Source organism: Carassius gibelio, chromosome B14 (genome assembly GCF_023724105.1).
Source record: "Carassius gibelio isolate Cgi1373 ecotype wild population from Czech Republic chromosome B14, carGib1.2-hapl.c, whole genome shotgun sequence".
NCBI lineage: Eukaryota > Metazoa > Chordata > Actinopteri > Cypriniformes > Cyprinidae > Carassius > Carassius gibelio.
This window is the reverse complement of record NC_068409.1, coordinates 21,538,605-21,563,559: the sequence shown is the minus strand read 5'-3', so window position 1 is coordinate 21,563,559 and position 24,955 is coordinate 21,538,605. Positions and strand designations below refer to the sequence as shown.

Below are 24,955 nucleotides of genomic sequence, written 5' to 3'. Positions count from 1 at the left end.
GCCAAAGTAACACTCACTGCTTACAAATGAAGCTTACAGTAAACTCCCTTGATCGGTAGAAAAAACTGCTCATTTTGTTATGGGGTTGGATAATTGTATTTTATCCTATTGGTAACATTTGTGACAAATTAATTTTTCAGGTTTGTAGGTTCTGAAAGTTTTCAGTTGTCAGATTTGGGACCAGTAGGAAAACCTAGTGATCCATTGTATTAAAGCTAAAAATAAATATGCTTGTTGTTAGATTATCATTCCCTTTCCCTCATAATTGTATGTATGGGTCTTATAGAACAAGGACAACTAATTAAAATTGAGAATGAACTTTTTTTTTTTTTTACGTTTTTCAAAAAGGCGTGTAGTTTGTTCCATTAACCAACCTGAGAAGTAAAATGCATGAGCCGAGAAAACTGAATATCTTAAAGCTAAGGTTATTATTTTTTTAGTTCCTGTTTGCTCCCAAAGTACCAGTGGTTTTGAAGTTGCACAAACTTTTTTTTGGGACCTGGCTCATGTATATGCTTGCGCTACAATATAGTAAATAATTTATTTTTAACAGTAATTAGACGATTGTGTGACACGTCAGGGCACGTGATGTCATCATGGCTGCGTCCACGAGAGGGCGACCCGCTCCACGTAGAGTTAAATGATTTTTTCTAGAAGAATATGTCTGGGGTACTTCATATCATGTTAGTATACATATTTTAATCATATTTAGATTCCGTTATTTACTGTGTAAAGTTTTCTCGTTTTAAAAAAGGCTAAGTGCACATGTAAACCACCATTTACTCATAAGCAAAGTGTAATTTATAGAGTGAGGGCGTATCTTCATACCTAAATATTTACATAGGCGCTGTACTGTACAATATTTATTGAATGCATTTAAATCCTAAAGCCTTTAGTCAAATATTTCTAATCACAAGGTGTCCTCACCTCATCCATAAGGCGCAGTTTGCGCTGAGGTCGAGTGGGAATCCCCCTAAAATGGAGGCAATACATGGGAATGCACGTAGGGCCGTGCACACTTTCGCTCTACTCCTCCCTTCTGCCCTCCCTCGTCTCGTCTTCTGCCTAGCAGCAGCTAGCAAGTTCGCTTCACGCTTCCCCATCGCTAGCTTCGTCGTTCAACTCGAAACACCCCGCAGCCGCTGGTCATCGTCCGAGGCTTTACGCAGCAAGCCGCGCGTTCAAAAGCTCTCAGTTCAACGGTGGAACTTTTGCAACCAAAGCGCGCGCCTCACATCAGCCAGTGATCGTGACGTAGTTATTGACAAATCTTTATTTCGCTTTGCGCTGCATTTGATGCCACGCGCTGTCTGCACAGGTGAGTCGTCTACTTTCGTAAAGCCCAATATTTTACGTCCTTTAGCCAATCTTGCCGCACGCTAATTGCAAATGTGATTGATATAATGCATTGCTCGCTGTCACGACTGACTCGCTCGTTTATGGGTCTCCATCTGTAACCTTTGCGTTTGCGCACATGGCCTCTTCGCACCGTGACGCATCTAGAAGTCTAGAATTAAAAATGTTCCATATGCTTAGTAGCAAAGCATTTGACCTTAATACGCATAACGCGCCTTCACTTATAATAAAACGCCAGTAACGCAGCTGCGTGTCACGCATTGATCATACACTTGCTGACAGCTGTTGAGCTTCCCTTCAATGCTGTGGTGCCCTGAGTTTGTAAACAGGGTGGATGGAGCTCAAACTCTCTCACATGTCACTAGCTCCTGTAATAGTCAGGTGCAGTGGCCTGTATATATCTCTTCTGATGCTGTATTTGTGTGTCTGGCTTCTAAAACTAGTAATGCTGTCACACTGACATTTTAATTATCGTGGCCAGGGCTGGGTGCAGTCCCAAACATAAGGTGTTCACCCACGGTAGGAGCTGAATTTGTCCTTGGGTTCCTGGAACATTTAAAATTTGTACTGGAAAAGTGGGTGAGGGTGGTTTTGTTTCTTTTTATTGAGCTGAAGTTAAGTGTCCTTTGTCCTGCTAACCCTTAACATCATCGGACATTTGCCAGCAGACAACTGTCTAAAGCTGAATGCTTTAGTTTATTTTGTGGCCCATATTGGAGTTGTGGCATAAAAATCGATAGGCGTGTGCATTCCTTAAAAAAGGAGTCTGATAACCTTTATTTTGCAATGTCAAGCCTGTTTATGGTACCTTTTTAGTAACCGGGTTCCCACAGTCATGATATTAACAAGTTATTAAAATTCACAAACATTTGTGAAGTGTATTTATACTAATACTTTACTATAAGGTTATATATGTTGACATTAGCTATAATGCAATAGCAATTTTATAATTTTTTACATACACAAATATTTATTTTTAACATTTCAGGTTGCATTAATTTTCATTAGTTAATATGTTATGAACAAATATAAATTAAAATGGAAAAATAGTTAGTAAAGTATAGGTATTAACTTGAACCTAAATGAATAAATGCACAGAAATGTTAATTGCTTGTTAATTATACATTAATAGTTAATAACGTAATTTTAAGTCTTACCATTGTGTTAGTTATACTTGAAAGTATTTAATTGGCTGGATATTATGTTCAAGTCTCAAGATGTCCTCTCAGGAAGAGACTTTTGAAAACTAAATCTGACATTGAAAATCTGAAGATCCATATTAAATGAAATTCACTCTCAAAAGGTATGTGAACCCAGAGTATGTTTTATTTACCTATACACAAATTAAAACCGTAGAGCTATTGAGGTCTGGAAAGTCACGTCCGTGAACCTGCCAGTTGTTGCATTGCTTTTAGAAATGGCTTCATATTAAAAATGTCATCTTATTTGGTTATAGGCCATTGGTTTTGTGCAAAGAATATCACATTTTATATGCACACGACAATACAGTTGCTTTCAAGTCAAGTGCATAACATATACCCTACGGTCATGGCGTGAGAGCACCTGCAGTCGTGTGAATGGCGGTTGACATTCTGTTTGATTTCACACCTTATGATGTGCACTGTCAAAGGTCAGGTCGCAGGAGTCCTGCTGCTTTAGAGGCCTGGTGTCTGTCAGACTTCAGTGGCATTGCTGCCCTTTAGTTAGTCTGCGATTTAAAGGTCCTCACATGGCTGACAAGTCATATATCTTGATGGCAATACTCGGCACGTACTCTGCTTCTCCCCAAGGGGTCTGTTTATCCTTCACTTCCTGATTTAAACTAGAATTAGACCTACATACGGTGAGACAGAACGCTTTGGGACGACAAGCTTCATTAGTTCCCGGTGGTCACGACTGGTCAGGAAGTCCCAGATGTGAGAAAATGAAAGCTATTCGTGTCGAACTTGTGGGTTTAAATCAGGTGAGCTGCTAAGATGGCAATAACCCATCACCACACAGGGAGCATACAGGGATATTAGGGAAGCCCCTTGATGATCCTACGTGCACACGCTTGCACCTCACATCTGCATATTGCTGCATGTGCTGATACTGCACCACAGGTTCAGGCACGTTTGCCTCCGCCGTTGTGGACTTTGCTCTCGCTTTCATTCACCCTATAAAATTAATGATAAGAGCAGACAGTGAGGTTACTGTATACACAAAGCACATGTCCTAATTTCCTCTCTCCCGCTTTGCTGGTCCAAATATGGTTCGTTATGCCTTATGCTTTGAAATGGCAATAAAACGTGGTGCTGGGTTGATAAAGCAACACCATGTACAAATGATCAAACACTGAGCGCCTACATAATATTTTATTGAGCTGTCATATTTAGCTAGCTTGCTGTAAATATGGGATCTCTACCGAATCTATAAGAACTAGACTATTGGGTTCTATAAATATGGCCACTGCCCTGTTTTTTCGCAAGTAGGCTATGACACGCTTGGATTGTGTTACTCACAAATGAGCTTTTAACCACTATTCTGTAAAGTGCAATGCACCATTTGTCCGAGTAAATATCATTTGGGTCACATTTGCACAAACTCAAATGAGGATTTGCCAAGTCTGTGCTTGATTTAAAGCAGTCAACCTGCTTTTAAATGCCTCTGGATGTGTATAATTGCATAAAAAAAGATGTAGTTGCCATCTTGCCATCATGTCTTGTTTCTGCACACTGAAATTATATGATTGATTTTTTTCTAGCCAGTTTCATTTAAATTGTCTTGCAGAACAAAGTTGATTATACTTCGTGAAAATGTAAGGCAGCAACCAGGGTTGCCAGGTTTTCATAACAAAACCTGCTCAATTGGTAACCAAAACTAGCCCAATTGCATTTTGAGGGGGGCTCCCCGTTACAAATGAGTTTTGGCTCCATAAACTCCTAATTTGCTGCATATTTATAGCTACTGTGGTAAGGTAGTTGTTGTTAAGTTGTATGGCATTTGAGCGATTTAAAATATGATCATGTAGAATAAGGCATTAATATGTGCTTTAAGGATTATTACCTAGATTTATAAATGCTTATGATGGTTATATAGTTCATTATACCTGATGTACATTAGCAAAGGCCAACCAGTTGAACGTATTTGTAAAGCGTTAACATTCTTTTGTTATACTCTAAAATATTTCACTGTTTAGATATAGTTTTGTGTGTGTGTGTGTGTGTGTGTATTTTGCATGACATTTTCAAGATGTTTTCTCAAGACGGGAGTTTAAATTAATATATTCCATAAATTGCTTTCTGACATTGAAAATCTGCACCAGTTTTTTTTTAAAAGTACATAAAAATATTTTCTTCGATAGCGCACTTGCTCCTCACAGTTGTCTTGTTTCATCAGTTTGTTGTTGCAACATTACACTGAGCTGGGCAGAGGGGAAGAGGCTCAGCCTGTTGTAATGTGTCATGTATCTCTAAGCCTATGATTTTAGAGTTTGTTTGTGCTCTCCAGAGCACTGTACGTGTCTCTGTCCTTACTGTGAGTTTGTGAGCGAGCTCGGGCAGCTGCATGTTTTTATGAATGGAGGCAGTGGGGCTGTAATAGGCTGAAAGGATTATATATACTTAACCTAATTATTTTTCCCTGTGGCTGGGGGCTTTTCTCCTCTGCCAGTCTTGTCTCATGAGTTCTTCTGTCTCAAAACCTCTCTCCATCTTAGGCCCTGCACGTCTCCAACTTAAGCTGTACGAACTGTCCATTTTCTTTAGTGAACTTGCCGTTTTGGCTGTGGGGAACAGAGAACTAAGTGTCCATGTATTTTTGCATTGCTTCCTTTCATTAAGGGAAGTGCATACATAGCTTAATATCGGTTACATTTGGGTCGTACTTCTGCATGAGATTCTCTGCACTGATCAGCCTTGTCCTTTAAATGTCATTCAGACAGTTTGTTCCCTGTAATGGCCAGGACAGTGTATCTATTCATAAGATTCAAACTTTTAAAGAAGTATGCAGCCATCTTACACTGACTAAAACTCATCTTAAAGGAAGGAACTACAAAAATATATATATTTTGAAGTATAATTTAAGTTGTTGATCTCCAATGTGACAAAAGCAATAAAAGTGTCATTCAAAGTAGTTTATGTGACTCGGTTACTATAATTTAATTAAGTCATTTGATATCTTTATGTGACAGCAAAATTTATTTATTTAACACTCTTCGATTCTGGTGGAGTATGAACTATTGCAGACAGGACATCAGATCTTGTGAAGTGGATCAGTCTGTTAATGAACGAATCATTATTGGCTGAACTATTCGTAAAAAAAAAAGTAAAAGATTCAAACATTTAAATACGCATGCATCTTTTTGTTAAAACTCTTCTTAAAGGAACAGTCCACCCAAACAATATAATGCTGCCATCATTTACTATCATTTCATTAAAAACCTGTAAACACATAGTGAGAATTTCTGAAGGTTAAATGAGGCTATCAAGCTCCAATTTCACCAAAAAAGCACTTTGAAAGTAATAAGTAGTCCATATGACTTGCACACTATAATTGAGTAACAGGGTGAAATTTAAGTTGTTATTTGCTGATATTTTTCCACTCCTGTGCACTGTGAACCAGTTCAGAGAGTGGCTTTGTAAATACTCCAGTTTTGTGCACCTAATCAACCAAATTAGTTGAAAAGACTCATGAATCAGTCATCGCTACTCCTCTCATGAACACATCAAGGACACCTAGGGTGGATGTGAAGATTTCCAATGAGTAATGACTAAAATTTTAGTCTGTTCCTCATGCAAAACCGTCTTCATTCAGTTTTGAAAAGAGTGACCAGGAGAATCAGGTTTTTAATGATATGAGGGTGAGAAAATAATGCCATAACTGGGTGTACTGTCACTTTAAATAAATTAAACGATGAATAAACAACTATTTGAAATCATTAAAACGCCAAACCTTGTTAAAATCTCAAATTTCTCAAAGCAAGACTCCGAGAATAAATGTGGATTCAGTTTCATTTCTCCTTCTACTTTAAATCTGTTTGCCCACGATTTCACCTCAGCAGGATAAGCAGTGCACAAGAGACATTTAAAGAGACAGTTCACCCGATAATAAAAAGCCTGTCACCATTTACTCGCCCTAATGCCATTCCAAACCTATATGACTTTTTATCTTCTGCAGAACACAAAAGAACATATTTTGAAAGAATGTTGGCAACCAAGCCATTTTGGTCACCGTTGACTTCAACTGTGTAGACAAAAGATTATTTCTTAAAATATCTTCTTTTATGTTCCACGGAAGAAAGAATGTACAGGTTTGGAATGAAATGAGGGTGAGTAAAGAACCTAAATGATTACTGTCACTATGAAGCAGTGCATAGGTTAACTGTAAGCAACTGAACTGTCTCCTAGCCGTGAGAAATGCTGCAGTACAAGCTGCAGCAAGCAGAATGCATGTGGGGAGCATGTGCTGTGCTGGTGGAGCTGCAAGCCGCATGGGCTCGCCTGCATGCGTCAGCTCTGTGGTATGAAGGTTATGTTGTGGCGCTCCAGTGCTGCTGAGCGCTGCAGTGCGTTGGAACAGCAGACTTCTCTCTTTCCTGCCCTGACCTCTGCCAACTGACCCTCACACTCCCACTGGTGTCTCTGCAGATGAGCGTGGCAGAGGCGGAGAACCAGATTCAATCATACGTTGGTTCTGCATGTCATTCCAATGTAGTAACTTCACTTGCTTTTCTGGGCTTATTTGGGAACCCAGTGCCACATACTGGCGGAGTGGCAGCCCGTATTGAAAATGCTTGTCATTTGAATGCAGCGACTGTTTGCCTGTCGTCATCTTCCCAGCAATTCAAGGTCAGCTTTATGATTATTTGCATGGAAGTGCCGCGTTGTTCTTTTTTTCCCCATTCGCACGTGAGTCATGTCCCAAAGACCGTGAGCTTCCATGAAAATAAAACATACGAAAGGCTTGTGGCCTTTGGTTTATTTACATAAGCAAAATGTTGCACTCCGTTGGGACCTGAAAAAAGAAATGTCTGCAGAATGTTGCTTTATCAAGCTACAAGTTAGCGTTGGCTTTTAAATTATATTGGTCAACCAGTTTTTACTGTATTGTTGTAATCTGTTTGTTTACCTCTATTTAATGAATATTCCTCCTATTACACACAAAAGATTGATTCTGTCGATTCAGGACATGAGTTACCGTCAAAGACTTCTTGAAAATGGTTAAAATAGACCTCAAAAGAACGCTAAATGGCTGTAGTGATCACTGTAATTATTACACCTAGGGCAGCTGTTGTCATATTGATCTGTAAAATCGATAATTCCAAGATCTAAAATTAGCTCGTTCAGCAAAGTGTATCTTGAAAAGACGACAAACTCTAGAGACTGCTTTTCTAGTTTTAAAGGGATAGTTTAGGATAGTAGGATGGGTAAATTATTTTGTTTGGGGGGGGGGGTGTTCTGTGGAACACAGCAGAAGATCATTTGAGAAAAGTCTCCATGCAATGAAGGTCAAAGGGATCTGATGTTGTTTTGGAAACTGATGACTTTTAACACGTTTTTTTCGACACTTATTTTACGTTAAACAGATGAAAGTAAGTCAAATATACGTAGGTTTGGAACAACATGAGGGTGAATAAATTGACAGTATTTTTTTATTTTATCTCTTTAATGTCGTGATGAAACTGAAGTCAAAACGATTTATAAAAAAATGAAACATGGACAGAGGTAAGTAAGTTATTTTGATAACTGATTTATATAACTATTATTCGAACAATTAATCGACTAATGGTTGATTATTAAAAAAAATATTTGACTTTGATTATTCAGCATTTTTGTAATTAGTTAAAATATTGAGTTATACATAATCTAACATATATAAAGGTAATCACCTTAGCTTTTGTGGAAATCCTATTATTTAATTACAATTGCTATATAATTAATTTATACAAATAAATATATTTGGCAAACAAAATGAGATGCATTACATTATAGCAAGCTCTTACATTACGTAATTTCAATGACTACTCGAAAACAAAATTATGTCAGCTATTTTTATTGCCGATGTTGTCGATAATGTCGACTAATTGTTTCAGCCCTACACAGAAGAATCATTTACGATAAGATCAGTAACATACATTTACAATATAGACTGAATTTCATGCCAACTTCAAGCATATTGAATATATAATTTAATTTAGCAGGTCAATTTAGTAATTTCTCCCAGATAGACAGTAGATTTCTGTTGACTTTTTAAATGGCGCGGCCCTGAACAGCACACTACACACAACAGCCAAGTGCTGTTAAAAGATATTTGTTTCTCAGATGCCTTGTCTTCTGCTATACATCCCAGTTATTGACGTTGTCTTTGATTCTAGTGCATGCACATGCAGTGTCTGAAGGACACTGCTACAAGTGCAATGAGTATACAGCTCCGTGACCTTGTAGAAACAGTACACACTCGCCACCTCCACACTTCTGATATTTACAGCCTTCTTTATAGATCTACGTCAGAAACACACACACGTATGCCATGCTGTTATCCTCCACCAAGCCTGCTGTAGAACATCAAAGTAAACACAACCAGCACTTACACTAGCCTGTATGACAATTGCACTACATATAGCTGACATTACTAGCATTGAGCAAAAGGTTATTTGTCTTCTTGTCTCTACATTAGATATATTCATTCTCTCTGAAGTCTATCTAGTTTTTTTATTTTTAAGGGGATCATATGACGTTGCAAAAAAGAACATTATTTGGTGTAATGCAATGTGTTTACGTAGTTTAAGGTTAAAAAAACACATTATTTTCCACATACTGTACATTATTGTTGCTCCTCGATGCCCCGCCTTTCTGAAACGCATAGATTTTTACATAGCTTATCGTTCTGAAAAGTGAGGTGTGCTCTTATTGGCAAGCTGTCCAGTTCATTGTGATTGGCCAAATACCTCAACAGTGTGTTGGAAATGCTACACCTCTTACCATACTGTGATGCTGCGCAATGAGACGAAAAAAACATTACAAACTAGGCATTTGGTGCATCCAGTGGGGAGAAAATTGTGGATTATAATGACTTATACTGGGTTTTTATGCGTTGCGTTGCATATCACGTCACCTAAACATAAAACCATGTCTGCATTTGTGATTGGAGAAATTACAAACAACAAGCGCTACTCTACACTGCTCAAAACTCGCGTTTGAATCACCAGTGGCAAATTCTTTAAATATGAAAACATACTTTCAGGTTGCGAGTCAGAACAGCCGGCATTGTAGGTTCAGGAAACAGTCCTTGGTTAAATGCGTTGCACATACAAATATTTGGTTTGAACTGTTCTGGAACAGTGTTGTAAATACAACTTAACCACTGATTTCTAGTTGTGTCCTTTTTTGGAAGACCAAACAAAGTAGTTTAGCTTTCACAACAAAACACACAGCGTTGCCACGACATGCGGCCGGCATCAACAATATTACAGCAAGAATCAAAGTTACTACTTTCTTTGCATGAATATTTGGGTGGTGTTATGCAAATCTTCCCACACAGTGACGCAGACGTGGGGGCGGGTTTAAATGAGGCATTATAGGAGGGTTTGGACTAGTCTTTGCAACTTTAGGGATCTTATCTATGCACAAACAGCTTGTATCACTCCAAAGAGAGAGGAAAGCTTGGAATCGCATCATATGACCCCTTTATTTTCTTTCCAGGGTTAGTGCCAGTTTTGCTGTGTCTAATCTAGCTATTACATTTTTCAGTAGTGTGTTAGTAGCTCTTTTCAAAATAGTGTGGCTTTTCCATTAATGGCTAGTTTTTCCAAAACGTGCATTAAAAACGCTGCATTGCTGTATTGAATGTCATAGTTTATTGCATGCTCAGACTGAGCAAGCTGAGGGAATTCGTTCAGATGGTTTATGAAACCATAAATAAACTGATTACAGTCCCTGGTATCATTGTATTTCTTTGTTAGAGTCAAATATTGGAGGTGCATTATATATCAGTACCATGTCAATTATCGTCTGACATTAGAGTCTATATATATATATATATATTACATTTTAATTGTAAATGCCCCTTATTTTTTCTTTTAGATTATCTTTACCGATCTTTTGATCACTTGAAATTAAAATAAATTAAAATTAAAAATGGTGGAAATGAGCATCAATAATTAAACTTTTTACTAAATGCATGCTACAGATTTCATTGTAAAAAATTTGACCTTAGGGTTAGTAAGTCATTTTTAATTAAGTGAACTGACAGACTTTTATCTGGTGATGTATGCTGGACTTCAATTAGTTTGCACCTTTCTAACAGTCGATTGCAAGCTTGCATTCAGATCAGCCTCCAACCAAACAAAAACCTCTGGAAAGTCCACAGCCTACACATTTCTTTCTTTTACAAAAATCCATTTCACTCTTGTTAATGCATTTCACATTACAGAAGAAAATAAAAATCCCTGCTTCAGTTTCATTGTGACTGTAAATCCAGAAAAATGGCCTATACATTCAATATAGACTGATACAGATAAACTTAATAAAACATTTTTAAATGTAAGCCAATAACCCATGTGGTCCCAATATATTATGCACCCTTATTCTGTTTTTCTAAGATATTGCCCCTTTAAGTTACTAGATTGTACTTAGCTTGTTTTTAGTCACCTGTAGTGTAAATAACTATCTTCTCAATAAAATATCTTGGCTGTGCTTAAACCGGTTATAAGTGAACTTGGCAAGCTATTGTCAAAGTGCTTTGCTTTTTCACTTTTCAATCAGCCATCCTTCTAGATGAAACAATACACCTTTCTTTTAGCGTTATATGCTTTTATGCCTGTACAGTCACTACAGCTTCTAATAACTAGGCCAGACATACAACAACTAGTCAGGCTGTGTTTCGTCGTCCACTTTGCATTAATAATTTACTTAATCACATTGGGGAAATCAGTTCGAGACTTCTATTTATAACCGGTCTCATTGTTTCGGGCAGTGTGTGATCGTTAGCTCTACAAGCCGTGAAGATAAAAATCATCGGGTGGGCGACACATGTACTACACATTAGGGTAAACAGTGTCTGTGGAGGGACTCAGACAGGCCACATGTTCTCTTCGCGGATCACCTCTCTATTCACCTGCCTAAATATAAATGAGATAATTGGCCTTTCGCTTTGTGTGCAGGAAGCAGGTGTGGCTGAGGTACCATGCTGCTGCGCTCTGCTCTGTTCTGAGACAGAGATGTGCTAACTTCAGTGCTGACGAACAGCTCAATGCAGGTCCGCGTTCCCCGGGGAGGCGTCTTCATCGATCTTACTGTAGGGCTGATATTGGGGGAGGGTGCACACATCAGCCTGCTGTAAAACCTACTTTCTGCTTTGCACGGTGTTAGGTTGCGCTGTATTTAGTGCCTTTGTTCTTGTATTTGGAGGTGGGTGTCATTAATTCAATTTCCATCTTCTCTCTGTCGTTTTCTCTCCTGATCTCCCTCACTGCATTGCTCTCGTTCTGGACCGTCTGTCTGCGTGCTGCGATCACGCGCTCACCAACCCCCCCCACCAGCCCTTCCACCTGCCGCCTCCTCCGTCTGTGTGTGTCGCTGTGAGACATGGGGACAGATAATATCTGCCTTAACCTCTCCTCTAATCCCCTAACTGTCTGCTCGTTCACCTCTGCTTTATTTGTTTTCATTTTCCTGTCCTTTTATTTGTTTATCCGTCCCTCCCTCCCTCCCTCCCTCCCTCCTGCATTGGTTCAAGTTTGCTTGGTCATCACGCCATTGATTATTCTGCCTCTCTCTCAAGGGATGGCATATCAGCTGTCAGACCCACCCAAGACACCCACTCACATCCCCCTGTGGCACCACTCCCTGTGTTTCACATCTCCACCCCTCACAACTTCCCATGTAGAATGAATGGCTAAACCATCCATTCACTTCTCCTTTCTTTTCCCGCCGGTGATGGCCTGTACCCCGATAACGCTCTAGGAAAGCTGAAGAGCCACTCTCCTTCGGATTCAGCCAAGGAGCAATGCAATGACAAAGAGGGTGGGGAGACTAATAATCAATATATTAGGCTCCTCCTGATTGGTCGATCCACATTGCCCGGTTGCATCGCAGCTGCCGATTGGCTGTTGCAGTGTTCCATGCTCCGCAGCTGCAGCTATGGGGATTTGCCCGTACTGTCGGCTACTCTACTTCCTTTCCAATCACAAAAGCCATGTTTAGATTCTGAACTCTGGGAGCATGCGATCGGCGCATAGTTTATGGCCTCGCTGTTTTGTTTTGAGCTGACTCTGTTGCCCCAAAGTCTTAAAGTGACGTTGCTGTCTCCCATGTGCTCTCTCTCTCTCTCACTCTGTGTCCCTTTTCCTGCCTCCTCCCTCTTTTCCCTCCCTCCCTGTATCTCTTAATCAAGACACAGCCTGCTCTTTCCTTTGCACTGCTGCCTGCCTCCCGTCTGCACTCCTCCTCCACCTCTCGTGCACTCTCTCACTCGCGCTTTCTGCCATGCGCTTTCAGCCTGTCTCTGTTAGTCGCTCACCTCTGTATTCCCCAGTTACAGGTTTGCAATCTAAACAGCTGTGGCTTTAGGAATTTCATTTATTGTTTTGAACTTTTGTCGCTTGTGTTTTATCGCTTCTAATTGTTTCGAATGGGACAAGTTTTAACCAAGTTGCTTTTGTTTTTGTGTCTATTTGCAAAGACAGGTCTCCTGCCGCAAAGGACTCTCTTTGGAGTGCGCGAGGACACGTCACAATGAAAGGGACGCAGGGAGAGCAGGAGGGATGAGAAAGCGATTCAAGTGAAAGAAGTCTCGCATCACCATAAAGTGCCTCATCTGGATGCTGCAGAAGCCCTTCTCTGTGTCCGCTTTGGAGCGCTCTCTTCTCCGCTGACTTGAGCGTGTGCGTTTGCGCTTGGCCTTGGCTCGGGTTATATTTCACCCTGTTCCTCAATTCCAGCTCCGCCTGCTCACCATTTCACCTTTTAATACAAGGACGCCAGTCGATTAGTTTCCTTTTTGGGGTTCAAAGTGTCTCTGTCTTCACTTTTGCAGTCTCTCCATCCCTGGCGATCCAGACATGCGAGTATCTTTAGGGACTGCTAAGTCTATGGCAACAGGGCAGGGGGTTTCGGAAGCCTAAATTTAGAGAAAGTCCGTTTTACATCAATGCAAGAAGGCTATTTTAAAACCAGAGCTCCAGTGGGTGAGTCTAGACAGTGGGGCGACCACTGCAGACAAATACAAAGTGCCGCTCTACTCTACTTTTAATGCCTCGTTTTCCTGGACGGCAGCCGAAGATGCACCGCAGCATGTCACATTGACCTACTCCACCTCAGCACGCTCGATTCATCACTCTGTCTACCTGACTTTAAACTGATCTCATATTCTCGTCATACTTCCTCACTGGCTGATCAGCAGACTATGCCCCCTTCTAGACTGGTAGTCTAAGGATCTCCTTGCCCCAGTGCTAATATTTTGCAGCTTTTGTGCTACATCACGCCTGGCTGCCCCACCCCAGCCCTCCGTTCACCCACCGCTTGCCGAGGGATCGCCATGGCCGTCAATGTGTCCATGGGTCGCGACACCAAGTGGCTGACGCTGGAGGTGTGCAGAGAGTTCCAGAGAGGAACCTGCTCACGTTCGGACAACGAATGCAAGTTCGCTCACCCCTCTCGCACCTGCCACGTGGAGAACGGCCGCGTCATCGCCTGTTTCGACTCACTCAAGGTAATCCGGATGCATGTGCATGCAGACACTTGAGTTTGTTTCACTATTGCATTGTGATATATTAACCATTCGAGCATTATTTGATGTTTTACCACAGATTTCATCATTCACACATGGTGTTTGGTCATTTTGTCAGATATCACTAACACTGTATCACTGTTTTGCTGAGCAGTGGTCTTTCTCAGCTTTAGAATGTAGTTTTTTTCTGTCAGATTCAGCCTAAGACACTGCTACCTTTGGTTATGGATTGGTCAATTATGATAAATAGTACTGTGATGGCACTATGGGACAGTCAACAAATGTTCAAGATGAGGTTAGGGATAGCAAATGTCAAAGTTTATGAATATGTCAATGAAAAAAGCATGTTGATTTACTACCAATGAATCCTGGTAGTGTTATATGGTATATCCCAAAAAAATATGCTAATGCTAATGCAATGGGGTTATCTACAATGCTTTTCTTTGGAAGAATGATGAAGTCATTTTAGAGGGAACAGGAACAGTTAACTCAAGAAAAAAAAAATCCATTACTATTAAGCCCTTATGTCACTCAACTTTTATGACATTCTTCTGTGGAACTCAAAACGAGGAATTATGAAGAATTTACTGGAATTTACCTTTTTATGCCTTGCAGTTATAAAGAATGGGAACTGCATCTTTGATGTGTCAAAAAGTGACTTTATATATACCAACATTAAAAGTTGGTCAGTAAGTCTTTTTTTTATTATTATTGACAGAGATGCATCAAAAGTTACTGTACGTACATTCACAGTATGTTACAAAAGATTTCTGTTCCAAATAAATGCTGTTCTTTTGAACTTTCTATTCATCAAAATCATGCAAATATTAAGTAGCACACTTGTTTTCAACATTCATAATGATAAATGTTAATTAAGCTGCAAATCAGCTAATTTCAATGATTTCTAAAGGATCATGTGACACGGAAGTCTTCAATGAGACTAAAAATTCAGCTTTGCATCACAGGAATAAATAATATTTTCATATAGGAAAGTTACTTTGAATTGTAATAATATTTAATCAAGTGCAGCCATGATGAATAGTAAGTAGGACCTACGTCAGTCTGATTCATAAGTCACTGAAAAATCTAACTCAAATTACTGATTAATTAATGAACTGCACGTGATTAGTGGATCTAAAAAACTTCAAATTATGTTTCTTTCATAAATCCATTGTACGGCACTGAAAAACTTGGCAATATAAAATATGGCACACAAGTCATTTTATGATGTTTTTATATGCTTTTGGAGCTTGCAGTCCTCAGTGTCCATTCATTGTTATTCCATGAAAAGTAACAGAATATCAAATAACATCTCTTTTATGAATATTAGTTTAGTTTAGTTTATTAGTTTATAATAACGTAGACAGTCTCCTTTCATAAAAAGAGCAGCTTTAGCCTCTATGGCTAATTTCCAGCTGTAGTCCCCGGCCAGCTTTTAATAGGCATACATCAAATAAATACATTACAATTATATTCATATTTACAGCATAGCTAGACAAGAAGGAGTTAGACATACGAGCAAAGTGGCAGCGTCCAGAATGAGACATACGACATAAGACAAGCACAGACAAGCTAGCACAAATTGCAAAAGCATAAAAGCAGTTCAAGCAATAAAACAGTACAAATCGACACAAATAATTATATTGTGAACAGAGTTTTAAATCAGATTCAAATAAAACCCTCATTCTAAATGAGAATTTGAACATTAAATTACGACAGAATTTCCACTTTTGGATGATTTGTCATAAATATAAAGATGTTTGTTTGTGATTTATGAATTTATAAGCTCACATATTTGTTGTACCTTTTACTTTCTGATTTCTCCATGTTAATCTCAGAAAGCAGCAGCCAGCAGCACTCTGTGGCTCAATCAGGCTAGCATTAACCGTGGCACTGAGTATTGAGCTATGAGCACAGCAAATGTGTTTGTGTGTTTATGTCTCTGTGTATGTGTTTATGGGCAGCTAAAGAGCCAGACAAGGTCCTCTCTGTGCAGCTGTCTCCTCCTTTATTGAGCTAGAATGTATTATTTGGCCATTTTTGGCTCTGTTCAGCATGTGTGGGGGAGCTGGGGAGGAGGAGGAGTGAGAGAGAAAGCTACATGAGGCCTAGCAACAACACCACCCGACTGGATACAGTAATCCCTCTGAACCGTGTTACAGTTGTTAGTGACCTGTGCAGATTACTTGCCCATCCAATTGTTTGATTGTTTTTATCAGAGCAGTAAATGCAGAAAGCTGTCACTATCTAAAAACTCAGGGTTAGATTGCTGTTATGCCAGAGAGGGAGGGAGATCAAATAAAGCGAAAAATAAACGAGAGAAATCCTTGGTGATGTTTATATGCGTGTGTCTCTGAGGAGTTTTAATGGTGCCTGCTGAAGTGCTAAGTGGAGGTGTGCTTAAAGTCAGCATGAAACTGAAATTTTGATCGGCTTTTCTCCTTTATTGTGACAAATCTGAGTGAAAAGGGTTCTTGAACAAGAAAAAGAGTAGGGTGGAAAAGTATTTTGTCTGTTCCAATCAAATTGATTGGATTATTGTTGTTTTCTAACACATGAATAAAATATGATAGGTAGTACTTTATTTTACAATGCTGTTCCGCATGTAAATACTGTTTACTTATAGTAATTAGAATAACTGGGCAATAACTAAGTACTAACCCTGAACCAACCCCTAAACTGAATTTTAAAGGGGTCATATGACATGGCTTAAAATAACATTTATTTTGTATATTTGGTGTAATGCAAAGTGTTTATGCAGTTTAGGGTTTAAAAAACACACGATTTTTCACATACTTTACATTGTTGTTGCTCCTCTGTGCCCCGCCTTTCTGAAACACGTACATTTTTACGCAGCTCATCGTTCTGAAAAGCAAGGTGTACGCTGATTGGTCAGCTATCCAGTGCGTTGTGTTTTGCCAAATGCCTCAAGTGTGTGACGGAAATGTTACATCCTTTACCATAATACTGTGTGTGAGACACTGATGAAACAAAACCAATAAAACCCATTACAAAAGAGGCATTTGTTGCATCCAGAGGGAAAATAATCACTGATTATAATGACTTACATTGTCTTTTTTACTCGTTGCGTTGCAAATCTTTTCATTATTAAGACTTAACACTTACAAGAAAAAATGAATGGATGACCATTTTCCACAAGTTGATATGATTCTGTAGGGTCTCAGTGAAAAGTCTATAACATACTTTGATTAAAATTTATGGATGGTAGTGTAAATCAACAGCCTTCATACCTTGTCAAAAACAGCTCTGTTCACAGCGAGCCGTTTCAGTGAATGTCCCTTTAAATGCTAATGAGCTACTGCTCACCCCGCCCCTCTCTTCCATGGGGTGATGAGCAGTTCTCTGACTTTTAAAAGCGACTGTTAACTTGAGCCACATTTATCCGTGGAACTCGCTAACTAGCAAATTATTTGGCAATTTGAAAGATTCATAAACAAACTGCATGTAAAAGTTAATTTTGCATTCGATGACCCCTTTAACATTTATGTATATCTTGTGTAATATCTCAAGTGTTAAGTGCATTCCCCTTCAGTCATGATCAATGATTTATTTTTATGTTAAAATATCTTCAACCTGTATCTCCAGACCCAATCTCATCCCCCCAGGCCTCTCTTTCCTCTGCGCCTCTCCACAGCTCCACATCTCTGCTAATTTATCGACATCCCCTAATGGCTGCTACTGTGTACTTCCTTCCACCAGCGGTTTTGATGTTCATTGACAATTAATCTGGTTTGATTAGCTTGAAAAAGTATCAGAGATGCATGATTTAGGCAGTCAGATGGTCTAAGTAAATGTGATTCAGTTATTGATGTAGTACTGACTGGCACAGGCTTCTGTCTGAAAAACTAAATCAGCAGGTACTGTCATTGGCGGCGTCTAATTCACATGAACATGAGTTGAAAAGCTATTTTTAGGAAATAGGACAACTAAATGGACACTGAGAGACACTGTTCCAGGAAGCACATTTAATAGGGACATATCATGGAAAACAGGATACTTTAACCCTTTTGCAATAACAGAATAGATGTACCATGTCAATATTTAAGTATTAAAAAATATTAAAGTACACTACTGTTCAAAAGTGTGCAGTTGCATTTTAAATGTTTTTGAAAGAAGTCTCTTTATGCTTAACCTAAACTGCTTTCATATTATACAGTAAAAACAGTAATATTTGAAATATTATCACAATTAAAAGTAACTGCTGCTTATTTGAATATATTTGAAAATGTAATTTATTCCTGCAATTGCAAAGCTGAATTTTCAGGATAATTACTCCAGTCTTCAGTGTAATATTATCCTTCAGAAATCATTCTAATTTTGATTTACTGCTTAGTGCACATTTCTTATTATATTACTACTGATCCAAACATTTTTAATGCTTAATATTTTCAATGGAAACAGTGATAATTTTTTTTTAGGATTCCTTCATGAAAAGAAAGTTTAATTTATTTTGAAAAAGGAAATAGTTTGTAACAAAATGTCTATATTGTCACTTTTGATCAATTTAATGTGTAAATGCAAGAAAAAAAAATTTAATTTCTTTAAAAAAAAAAGAAATTTTTGAATAGTTGCATATGAGTTTGAATTTTGAATAGTTGCATATGAAACATTTTAAATGATACAACCCTTGCGTCAGATAAACTCTATGTGTCTAATAAATGCTAAGTATTATTACACATAGTCTTGCATAGTCTCACATTTGAAGGTCTGGGAACCTTGGCTGCTTTGAATGGCTAAGGCCCGCCCAAGAGGCCATATGACTGACAGGCAAAGCAACCAATCACATTTCGTTTTGTGCCGCATCATATTTAGGGATGTAGAAATGTCTCCGCAATAACAGAGCGGTGTATAAAACTCTTGGACATATTTGAAAGAGTCTATGCTGCGAACTTTACATATTTCACATACTTTGTAAATCCAGAGTTAAGTTGATCCTGATAATCTCTCATTGTTACAGTTGTTAGATTGTTACCTCTTCCATGAGTGGGTTTGGCGCCGTGGCACCTCTGTTTCCAGGCAGAATGTTAAAGAACGCGACACACACGTCTTCAGAAAATCCTGTAGAATTCAACCAATCAGATGACAACTTTGAATATTCTGAAGTGTTTCCAATGTTGTGTGCTGTATGCAGGCTGAGACTACATTATACATGGAGTGGGTTGTCTTATGGGGGCCGTCATGTTGAAATCGCATGACCAGTTAAATGCTACTTTATTAGTGGTTCCTCTTGCTAGAAGTACTAGAAAACCACCATATCACAAAAATGACGGAGTGCGCCTTTAAATGACGTTAATTTTTTTTAATGAAAAACATGATGATGTTTTTGGGCACTAAAATTGTTAGTGTACAATCTTAAAAATCCGTAAAGGAAAAATACCGTTCTGGGGAATTAGTTTTTTGTAGATGGAGATTCACCATGAAAAGGTTCATTGATTTTAATCGAAGGATATTGTAGTTTAATCAGATATGCAGTCTGCTTTCTTCATTTGTGCCTTCTCTCGTTTTCTTCCTCCCTCTCCCTTTCTTCCTCTCTGGCCAATCAGTAGTGAGGAGACAGTATGAGGCAAAACTTACTCTCGGTTGCCGGGTGTGTTACCATGACTACGCAAAGGAGATCCCTGACCTAGTCCATCCTACATAACATGACTTACAGCTTTTTATCTCTTGTGTTTCTCGGCTCGTGGGGACGCTGTCAGAGCCCTCAGCATATTTCCCACATCTCTCTGCGGTGGCGACCCATGTTTGTTTGTTTCTCTGTGTACTATTGAAATGAGAGGCGTGTTCTTACTGTTTTCCAGAATGTTAAAGCTTGGCTGTGAGGCTGCTTCTCATGAGTGCTTTGGCTGGATCACCTGTCTGCTCCTTTGAGACGGTCTGCTCATTACCCACACACTCCCACAACACATGCCGCTGATGCAATTGCGCTCAATGTCAGTGAGTGAAAGCGTCGTACGAGTGTCAGGGCACACAATTAACAATGTTGCACATACCTGTGACATCTCTGCATGCAAGTGCCTGTGATTGTTTTATTAAGAAGAATTGTAGCGATGTGTTGTTGTGTATGGCATCAGCCTCAGATGGCACACCCACCGACCGTCCCATTAACCTCTACAGCCATCTGTTGGTAGACCGTCTGATGCATATTGCCCACAAAAGTACTTTCTTGACTTGGCAAGCTCTAATCTGAATAAAAGAAAAGTTTTGGGTAATTCTGTGCCTAAAATATATTACTAAAATATATTATTTTAACAATGTGATATGGGCAACAAACATCTTCCCAAATTTGTATTGAGAATCATTTATGAATCTGCTGTTGTCAATTAAAAGATACACTGAGTTCTTCCAGTGGGTTTTTGCCTAAATAATTTAACTTTAGATAAGTCCATCAACATTCACAAATGTTAGAATTGTCATTTTATCTTTTTATCTAATCTAGTTTTTTCTTACAAACAAAAATGGGGTGAGCACACTTACATTCTCATTTGAAATGATTTAAACATCGACACCATCGTGTCAATTGATTAATATGCGCGAGAGAGAAAGACAGCGCTCGTGTTGTTTGAAGTCTGTGAGCGTGCGGCCGGGGCTTGCTCGCTCGCTCTCTCTCTCTCTCTCTCTCTCTCTCTCTCTCTCTCTCTCCCTGTCTCTCGCGCTCTCTCTCTCTCTCTCGCGCTCTCTCTCTCTGCCTTGTTAAACTGACAGGACTTAAAAACACATGCAAATGATAAACTTTCACTCTATGATGGTTAAGCTGTGCAATTAATCCGCTATATAATTAATCACATTCGTCAAGGGCCGGGGAGCAGCTGGCCTGTACAGTTAATGAATAACAGATCAACTAAGACAGCCTACATCGCACATCCTGCGATGTGACTATCGTGGATTCGTACACCGCGATATCAATGCTTAAACGACACTTCGTGCAGCCCTAATGTTAGGTAAATATTAGTACCGTATTTTCCGGACCATAAGTCACACTTTTTTTCATAGTTTGGCTGGTCCTGCGACTTATAGTCAGGTGCGACTTATTTATCAAAATTAATTTGACATGAACCAGGAGAAATGAACCAATAGAAAACATTACCATCTCCAGCCATGGTAGAGGGCGCTCTATCTATATTTTATGCAGTGGTGAAAAAAAATTGTTTGGTATTCGGCCTTCAGCCCAGTTTTTCAATTTGTTCAGTTTTTTCAGGTTTTTCGTTCCAAGATTTTTCATTTCGCAGCATCCCTACTGAAAACTGAAGTAATTACTACAAAAAAAAATCAGCTTTGTCATCACAGGAATAATTATATTACCAATATTACTGTATTTTTACACATACTTGGTAAGATATATACTAAAATGTAAATAAAAAAAAACCTAAACTTTTAAAATGTACAAATTACTTTCTATCCACTATATTTTGCTACATTTAAACTAAGTTTAGTATGCATTAAGTAATTATTTAATACATTTAACAACAATGTTTGTGTAGATACAATATTCAGATATTTGGGCATTAGACTTTAAATTGAAGTTAAAAGATACCAAACAGTGTGAATCCAGTGCATAACATTGGTCACAGTGAGATTTCAGGTGAGATTTTCAGCTGCATACTGGTCCATTGAGCACTGGCATGATTCTCAGATGGGATCATTCTGGGAGACAGATAAACATTGCTTATTGTCATGTTGTACTTTAAAACACTATCACAGTGTTTTGCAGTAAATGTAAACTTTATTATAGAGAAACGCTCCAACTCTGATTATGTTAAGCCCGCTTTATTAAGCAGTTCTTTGCCAAAACCGGTTTCCTGACATTTTATCCTACCCTTCCGATTTTCCTACCAGGATTTACTGCGCATACGCACATAAATATTGCATCCTATTTCTCATGTTGAACAACAATATTTAATCAATCTGCATTACTGTAATGGTAAGTTTAGGGTTGGGGTAGGTGTGCACTTTAATACAACACAATCTAATAGGTAGAAAAAATATTTATTGTTGTTTTCGTGTAGCTTTATCCCTTCTAGCTACAAACACGAATAGAACACATAATTACTGTATTTGCATTACTGTAAGGGTAGGTTTGGGGTTGTGGTAGGTGTAGATGTTAATAAACCGTAACTTTACATGTAGCAATTTTCGTTGTCGAATTGTACTACCCACTGTTTTAATGGGAGGTAGCAAAATTTGACAGAGTAGGACAAATTGACAGAACACCGGCTACAGTGTGGACCAGGCTTTATGCCATTTAGTCAAAGGTCTGGCTACGTGTGACTAGGTGTTGTATAGAGCTGCATGTGTGGGAGTTTCATTGAATGATGCAGCAGTTGGTTGGTGGACCATCTCCAAGACCTCGACAGCACACATTGATCATGCTGTCCCTGCACGCTGACACTCCAGACACCCACGTTCATCTCCATTGAGTGCACCACATCACACTGGTCAGCAAGGAGACACCCCCACACTCGCTCACTTCAAATTTTGTTTGGACTTCATCACTGTTAAAAGCTGCCCTGGGGCTGCTGAAGACACTGGCAAGTGCTTAAATTGCTGTGAGTGGTGGACAGTCACAGATCTGAGTCATTCCGTCTGAACTGTTAGCATTGCACAGATACCATTGGGATTTAGTGTTTCCGCAAATTCCATTTGGAATGCATTGGGATTCCATTTGGATTCCATTCTGTTGGAATCATGCCTTCCTTGATAAGCAGCTCAATTCGGATTTGTGAGCCCAACAACCCATTAAAGCTGCAATTACATAAGAAAAAATTATCCAATTTTGGAATAAATTGTCTAAATGAAATCTGTTTTTCTTTCTTAACTTTAAATGAAACAAATGTTTTACCATCATTTATTCACCCAGAATCCAAGCGTCTCTTTTCCATACAGTCAAAGTGAATGTGGACATGAGCTGTCAAGCACCAACATTTTATTCCATATGATAGCTTTCTGTGTTGAGCAGACCAAAAGATAGACCTGAATATAAATCTTGCTTTATTACATTTGTAACCATCTATTATCATTGAGTATAAAAGATAAGCGGGTCATGTCTTCTATGTGCACAAAGAAAAACATTAGGAAGACTAAATGATGATAGAATTTGTATTTTTGCCTGCACTGTCCCTTTAAGAAAGAATGTGTACGAGTAATCTATCAAAATCATTTGTTTGTCATTTTTATGAAAATATTTCTAAAATGTCACTGTTCCTTTTTAGCTGATGTCATCAGTGACTTATCCCTGTACTTAAACTAGGACTGCACGATGTGTTGTTTAAGCATCGCTATCGCGATGTACAAATCCACGATATTCACATCGCAGGATGTGCGATGTAGGCTATCGTAGTTGATCCGTTATTCATTAACTGTATGGGCCAAAGAGTGCACACGAGAGAGAGAGCGCGAGTGCGCGGCAGGCGACACACTAGATGCGTGGCGCAAGCGTCTCAGCTGCGTGGCGTGTCCGTTTTTAATTCGGCTCCCATGTTAACAGGTTAGAGCTTGCAGACTGCCTGCGTGAGACGCGCGTCTCAGGAAAACACGTGCATGCTAGAAATAGAGCCGACGACTATTTATATTGCACCTGTCACCGGCCTAAGAGAGAGAGCGCGCGTTCAAGCGAGCCCCGGCCGGACGCTCAATTTCTTCAAACAACACGAGCGCTGTCTTGCTCTCTCTCCCTCGCGCATATTAATCAATTGACATGATGTTTAAATCATTTAAAATGTAAGTGTGCTCACCCCATTTTTGTTTATAAGAATTTTTTTTTATTTCATATCGCAGAAAAATAAAATATCGCAACGTAAATTTTTCCCAATATCGTGCAGCCCTAACTTAAACTATTTAACTATTAAAAATAGTCTAAATCAATTAAGCTTTAAACAAATTAAGATATTTTTGATGGTATCTGTGAGTTCTCTGACCCTCCATAGACAGCCATATTACCACGATCTACACACAGAAATGTAGCAAGGACATCGGTAAAATAGTCCGTGTGACATCAGGGGTTCAACCGTAATTTTAGCTACGAGAATACTTTTTGTGTGCAAAAAAAAGGATTAATGATGGAATTTTCATTTTTGGTTGAACTAACCCTTAAAGTTTGATGGCGAATCGATTAATCACAAATGCACCGTGCCTGATGAAGACCTGATGGTCAAAACGTTGCAATAAAAAAAACATTTACAGAGCAGTTATATCAGTGTGCACTGCAGGCATTACTTTTGCATTTTAATCGATTAACCAACCATTGTGACCATTCTCTAGTAGGGCCCTATGATTTCTGCTAGGTGGAAAATGCAAGCAGAATCCCAGAATCAATTTAGAAAAATGAAAAATGTCTTGGATATGGACTAGTATCTGTGAATATTAAAATCAAAAAATGCTTTTTTGTGTGAATGAATGGCACTGATGCACAGTTTATGGTTTGATTCATTAATTAGAGATGCCTTTTATATTTAAAATTGAATGAAATTGTTCAAACGGAATCCAGAAAATGAATGGAAAACAGAATTCGATAAAAAAATAAACCTGAATTTGAAAAAAAAAATAAAGTATTACATTGGACCTTAAAAAAGTAATTTTTGTTAAACTTTTGATACATTTCTGTAAAATTGTTTCATGATTTCAACTAATTAGACATGTTTTTTTAGTAATTAATATTTTTTGAATTTACTTATTGAAACTCTCTATCCTCCCTTGACCTGGATGAACAAAAGAAAGGTTTGTTAAAGGAAATAGACACGGTTTATCATCAGACCATCAGCAGAAATATGTAACTGCTGGTCTGATGGAATGACATCCTTCTCTACTGGGTAATTACAGTACCTTACGCATTGCAGAGCAAGTGGCGTTGCTCCATGGGTTCATTGAGTTTGTCTCG

At 38.8% G+C, this 24,955-nt stretch overlaps 1 protein-coding gene across 5 annotated transcripts in view; it reads left to right on the top strand.

Annotated features, from left to right (window-relative positions):
- The first annotated feature begins 1,035 nt into the window (after nt 1-1,035).
- Nucleotides 1,036-24,955, top strand: part of LOC127971870 (muscleblind-like protein 3) — a 45,636-nt gene continuing 21,716 nt past the window's right edge. Inside the window, exons 1-2 of one of the 5 annotated variants that reach the window (XM_052575137.1) lie at nt 1,036-1,318; nt 13,022-14,046. In XM_052575137.1, coding sequence (XP_052431097.1) covers nt 13,873-14,046 — 174 coding nt within the window. In that variant the 5' untranslated portion in view covers nt 1,036-1,318; nt 13,022-13,872. Of the gene's footprint in view, nt 1,319-12,755; nt 12,877-13,017; nt 14,047-24,955 lie in introns of those variants that run through there. The other 4 variants (XM_052575139.1, XM_052575138.1, XM_052575142.1 and 1 more) reach the window with 4 other exon arrangements.